Source organism: Anarrhichthys ocellatus, unplaced genomic scaffold, assembly GCF_004355925.1.
Source record: "Anarrhichthys ocellatus isolate YVR2014 unplaced genomic scaffold, GSC_Weel_1.0 scaffold135, whole genome shotgun sequence".
NCBI classification, from domain to species: Eukaryota; Metazoa; Chordata; class Actinopteri; order Perciformes; family Anarhichadidae; genus Anarrhichthys; species Anarrhichthys ocellatus.
This window is the reverse complement of record NW_022280165.1, coordinates 24,281-30,854: the sequence shown is the minus strand read 5'-3', so window position 1 is coordinate 30,854 and position 6,574 is coordinate 24,281. Positions and strand designations below refer to the sequence as shown.

The 6,574-nt window shown below is 39.8% G+C and overlaps 1 protein-coding gene across 1 annotated transcript in view; it reads left to right on the top strand.

The window, feature by feature from the left end:
• The first annotated feature begins 6,192 nt into the window (after window positions 1–6,192).
• The window catches only part of ap5s1 (adaptor related protein complex 5 subunit sigma 1), a 4,693-nt gene continuing 4,311 nt past the window's right edge, over window positions 6,193–6,574 (top strand). The window contains exon 1 of the mRNA XM_031877415.1: window positions 6,193–6,428. Within this exon, the coding sequence (XP_031733275.1) occupies window positions 6,247–6,428 (182 nt within the window). The 5' untranslated portion in view covers window positions 6,193–6,246. The remainder of the gene's footprint in view (window positions 6,429–6,574) is intronic.

Sequence of the window (6,574 nt, the reverse complement as noted above, 5' to 3'; positions counted from 1 at the left end):
TTTTCTTTTTTTTTTTTTTTTTTTTTTTCTCCCCCATACTGCTTTTATATATTTTTATGAATTGTTTACCCCATTTAGATATTAATCTGTTGAAACTATGCCTTTCTCTAGGCATCCCAAAATGCAAATTAGCTATTTTAATGACAACTTGTACAGTCTAAAATGAATGCAGAGCTTTTTGTTTTCTGATCTGTTTTTTTTTTTTTTTTTTTGTTTCTCACTCAGAAGATGCTAAAGCGTACTTCCTGTTACCTTTGCAGTGAGACGTTTCTGATGCTGCAGGTCAGCAAGTGTGAGAGGAGTTTTCATCTTTTTGTTTTGCTTTGATTCCTATTTTTATTTTATTTTCAGAGACGACGTGTCTTCCCCTCTGCAGAGCTAACGATGTCGGTTTATAACGAATGGGGTGGTTTGAATATTTTGGTGCAGGCTCGTGGGGGAGCTGCTGAAATAAAAAGCCAATGTGTGTGTTCAAATGTGATGTGCAGGATCTTTATTTTGAATTGTCAGAAATTAGTTTTTCGTGCTGTGACAGTCATTTAACACGCTAGTGACACGAAGATGCAATGTTTCCATACAGATACTTGAATGTTATTTTATTCGCTACCTTACTTCAGGAATCGAAACATGTTTTTGTGCGAAAGCTTACTTTAATTCATCAAATGTTTAGTGTCGAGCAGCCCACACAAATTTGCAAAATATTTAGATGTTGACACTTTATCAAAGAATAAGTAAACAAGGCAAATGTACCAAGCTTTTGATATGTGTGCTACAGACACATCTCTCAATATATCCGGGTTAAGAGTGTATGGGGTTAGTTGGATAACGGCAGAGTAAACCTGGGCTGTGCTTGCTGCATAGTGAGCTACAGTTACTCTGTCACAAGTACACAACTTGATCTCCGTACATCACACTCACATTTTCCCGCAATGGAACAAAATGTCTGTAGCTTGTCGGCTTCTTGCTAAAATGCTGCAATGCAATTAACGATTGCTTTAGATTTACATCGTGCAACACGACACCTGCCTGGCAGCAGCTGATTAATGACCGACATCTTAATGTGCCGCTCACTTGAATAAACGGTTTATTGATTGTTATGCTGGGAACAGTAAAGCAGGCCTTTTTAAATGATCAACAGAAAGTTGTCTTGTTACTTGTAGCCCAGCTTTACATATCGGTCCATGATCCGGATTTAATGCCCCTCTGGGTTTGATTCAAGGCTGTAATCCTGTTAGCAGGTTTGTCAACGTAAACTAGACTTTCCACTTTTTAACTCTAAGAATGGCACATCTGCCGGATTGTTTGGTCTTCTCCTCTGCAGGACGAGGACACACGTTTTTCCTGCACACACACCCACACACACACACACAGTAGTTCCTGTTTTTTCAAATCCTCCGTCTCTAGCCGGCCCTGGGAGTGGCCTCTCTGCTGCAGCACATGCCCGTGCATACATATCCACATTCCTGTATGCAGAGGGAGGCTTTGTGGGGACGGCGCCTGGCAGCCAGCCGTTCCCCCGACAGAAGAGGGGAGACAAAAGTCAGAGCCACCACCTCCTGCTGTAAACACGTGACCGATCGGACGGAGGGTTGTAAAAGCACCACTCCCTCCCTAGTGGCACTTTACCAGTTTGAAATCGGGCAGTTTCCTGTCGGCCATGTGGGTTTGGGAGAGGGAGGGCCAGCCTTTATTTCACAGATCTAAAGACTAATTTATAGAAAACAGTTTGTAGCTGACACAAGTAACTGTCAGTTGTGTTGCGCAATTAAACTGAAAAGGCTTTAACTCTTTCCTAAACCCTGGAGGTAAGTGTTGGCAGGATAGTAAGATGGGATGGATCTCTGTGATCTTAACATGTTTGTCAATGAGCCTTCTCCATTCAAATCCAGCAGCAACCTTTGTCTGAGCAAGACCACTAATGGCCAGTTGCTGATGTTTAAGGGGCCTCGCACCTTCACACAAGGCCCACATAATGCAACACTCGCTGGAGCCTCCACTTCAACAGGTTTTAAAATGTAGAGTCCTTGGCAGGTCTGTCGAAGGAGAAACGGTTGTACAGCTGGACCCATCCAATTAGGAGCTGGAGGCTCCACAAAGAAATACAAGACTGTTAATGTGTGCTGTTTCTGACTTGCTTGTTTTATGTCAATAACTTTAAAATCTTCATATAAAAAGATAAGATAAAAGATTGTTTTGGATATTAGGTGTTGTGACTTGCTGTGGTTAAAGGTCATTATTCTCATAAAGTTCTCAAAAAATGCTTCAAGTTAAAGGAACAGTTCGTCATTTCAGGAAATAAACTTATTTGCTTTCTCGCCAAGAGTTGGAAGAGAAGATTGATGCAAATCTTGTATAAAGTTACAATCAGCTTCAAGACAGGAATGATTTTCTTAGGATTAAACGTGTTAATTAGAGATGCTGATTTTGTTGCCTTTGGACAGAGCCACGCTAACTGTTTACCTGTTTCCATTCCCTAAACTAAGCTAAACTAAGCTAAGCTAAACTAAGCTAAGCGACTGCTGGTTCATGGCTCCCATACAGGAATGAGAAGGGTTTCTACCTGTTGATCTAAACTTAATCTTCCCCAAATGTTGAGCCATTCCTGCTGCATGTTTTGACTCGTAGCTTTTTCCCTCGACGTACGACCTGTGATGAGTCACTAGCACGAAGGGTTGGTATCTGGTGTAGATGGGCATTAGCATCATGTTTAGCATTGGGGGCCTGTTCTCCCTGTAGAGAAATACAAATCCATCTGTCCATCCGTCATTACAGCAACAACCCCCGGCAGAGTTACCCTAAAAACGTCCACCTCTCTTCCCCAGGCCTGTCCTGTTTCATACCCCCACCCCAGGCAGCTGCAGGGCTCAATCAAAGGTGTCCTCACACAAAGCTCCAGCCTGGGTGTCACCTTCAAACCCCCGTCTGCTTTGACCCGTTGACACTGACAGTAAACGGACACACCGGCCTGTGAAACAAGCCCAAACAACCTGGCGAGGGCGGTGAAACACGGGGCGTAACCCTGTTGTTTCAAAAGGAAGGGCGGGGGGTTGTTGGTTTTTTGGAAGTGAACTTTCTTTTTGAATGTTATCGAGGATGAAGAGCCTTTGTTTCTGCTCTTGCTGGTGTTTCTGCTCTCTGCACATCCTCTGCAGGCTGAGATGATTTCACCATAAGTTCAGGATGTTTTCATTTCCCCTGCTGAGAAAGATATTGTAGTCTTTAGCTTCCTTTATTTCAAACTCGTGGGCCTCGCTGTCATTGGTCCTCCCCTTCGCCCACATCCTGTTGTTGTTCTCGTTCAGCTGGTTTGTTTCATCAGAGGGAGCTGTGACTCAGAGTTAGAAAACACTGTTGTGGTGTTCACGGCTGCACATCCTCCATGCTCCCTGCTTTTTGAACATCTGATCCCCTGGATACCGTTGCTGCAGTGAAAATCTGACCTTCTGGAAATCTGGCTTCACTTTGCATTTTCACACTGATTGTGGCTGATCATTACCTCCAGAGATCCTGCTCATTTACTCACCTGCAAAGTGCTCTGGGTTAATTATTACACACAGCGTGGGAGTTGCAGAAATAGTTCTTGTCCACACCTTTTCAGATGAAGAGCTTCACAAAGCTAGACTGAACATTAAGTGGAGGATTGTACATCAAACCCAACCTTAATCTAAAGAAGGCAATAATAGCTTTCTTGCAGAGAGTCTCATGTGTGTACGGTTAATATGAAGCTACGGTCAGCAGGTAGCTTAGCTTAGCATGAAGACTGGAATCAGGGGGAAAACAGCTAGCTTGGCCTTGTCTGAAGGTAAAATCTGAACAGAGCCAGGCTAGCTGTTTCCCCCTGTTTGCAGTCTTTATGCTAAGCTAAGCTAACTGTCTGCTGGCTGGAGCTTCATATTAAATGTACAGTCATGAGAAAATGTCGAACTACTCTCTTAAAATTTGTCTTTTGACTAGATTAAGACGCATTAATGAACATGATACAAAGCTCAAAGTGATAGTAGCTTATACAGAAGGGGATTCTGGTGTTCGTTTTTGTGACAATTTTGACAACTACACACTTCTACGTTCTAGCAATAAACTTTTTATAGCATTTTAACATGTTACGCAAACTGTATTTCATTACAATTATCAAGCATCAGACAGAACTTGTCCGGCTGGTCGAGCTTTTCGGTTGTCCCTGCGGCAGTACAAACAAGACTCCCCGAGTTAAATATAACTTAATCTTCGTTAGTGCTGAAAAAACAAGAACTGACCATCCCCTAATTCAAGACGAGGCTAAATGTCTGTCCCCAGTTTCATGGCAATCCATCCAAAAGATGTAAGATGGAGAAAAAGTCAGGTGTTGTTACCAAATTCATGCAAATCCATCTGGTAGATTTGGAGGTACAGTATTTCACTGCTAAATTGAAATCTTGTAATCAGACAACATTCATTTTGAGTTAATAAACTTGACTCCTTGGTGGTTCAATTTAAGCGTTCATTAGTCTGGAAGAAGCTCTAATGGCCCTCCAGGAGATTTCAAGGCAGTTAATTCAAGGCAATGCTGAGGACTCTGCTCGAGGCACTAGATTAAAAGTCAGAGGAGGTAATTCAGGTTCATCTGCTGGGGACCATGAATGTCTTTAATTTGATGGCAATTTGCCCATTCATCTCTGAGATATTTCAGTGACCACAGTGGTGGACAGACAGACATCGCTATCCCTAAAGCCATTAAACCGTATGCACTTATGTGCTGCTGCTCTCGTCTTACAGCTGTAAAGAAAATGACAAAAAGCAGAGCAGAATGTCAGATAAAGAAAGATTTTAATCCCTAACAAAATGAAATCCCACAAACAACAAGAACCATCGCATCCTCAGGTCTTGCTACAGCGTGTCTCAGTCTCAGCAGCTGATGGGCAGAGGGTGAGGAGGTTAACAGGACAGTAGAGTGAATGTCTTTTTTCTTTTCTACCCCCCTACCCCCACACACACACACAGACACACACACACACACACACACACACTGAGCAGGGCCTGTCAGAGTAAAGAAGCGTGACCAGCAGCAGCTGTTGGATTAACAGCTGCCTCTGTTTGTCTTCTGAGACCCCCGAAACAATCTCTGGTCTGATCTCTCACTCAACCTCTCAGCAGCCTCCTTCTCCTGTTTTAATCCACATCTACACAACGACACGCTTTCTCAAATTCTTATCAGTTTCAGTCTTTCGGTTATTTCTAATTCAATTGAGGTCGATCTGATCTGATCAGATTAATTTATCCTTGTTGTACATTTGTCAAGAAAAAAGAATTCACTGGTTCCAGCTTCACAAATGCATTTTTTTCTGGTATTCTATGATAATATATTGAATATCTTTATGTTTTGTGCCCTATATCCTGTCTTCCTATTTTCCTTAATATTACTTAAGATGTTTGCTTCTCCCTACATTTGTTAGTCTTGGTTTGAATATAATATAATATAATATAACGTAATGTAATGTAATGTAATGTAATATAATATAATGTAATGTAATGTAATGTAATATAACATAGTAATGTAATGTAATGTAATATAACAGTAATGTAATGTAATGTAATATAATATAATATAATGTAATATAATATAATATAATATAACATAGTAATGTAATGTAATATAATATAATGTAATGTAATGTAATATAATATAATATAATATAACATAGTAATATAATGTAATATAATATAATGTAATGTAATGTAATGTAATGTAATATAACATAGTAATGTAATGTAATATAATATAATACAATGTAATGTAATGTAATGTAATGTAATATAACATAGTAATGTAATGTAATATAATATAATATAATATAATATAACATAGTAATGTAATGTAATATAATATAATATAATATAATGTAATGTAATGTAATATAACATAGTAATGTAATGTAATATAATATCATATAATATAACATAGTAATGTAATATAATATAATATAATGTAATGTAATGTAATGTAATATAATGTAATATATATAATGTAATGTAATGTAATATAACATAGTAATGTAATGTAATATAATATAATATAATATAATATAATATAACATAGTAATGTAATGTAATATAATATAATATAATGTATAATGCGAGCGCCATCTGRTGGTTCAAACAACGCGTAGCAACTATTACCAAGAGCGGTCAGCTGACTAACGCGGAAGTGAGGAATCAGTAGYAACATTAGTAAACACTGCTCGTGAGACGTAATTGTCCACACGTGACAACATGGTTCGTTGTTTCCTGATCCATAGCGTCTGTCCGGTCGGTGCTCTTGGTGCCGGAGAGAGTCGGGTTCTTTACTCCCGGGTCTTCGGTCCAGATGAGGGGATCCTGTCCGACCAGGACCGAGGGCTCAGCCCGGAGGAGAGACGGCTTCTGCAGAAGGAGAAGACCTCAGTGGTGGCTCGGTGAGTCGTCCTTAGTAAATTACACTGTTTCATACTTTTCCTGTCAATTGAAAAACATGTATCTCCAAATGTATTGACTTTTGACAATTTTGAGGAACCTTAAGAGCAGTACTTTAGTACATGATGCGTAGTTTAAGAGCAGTACT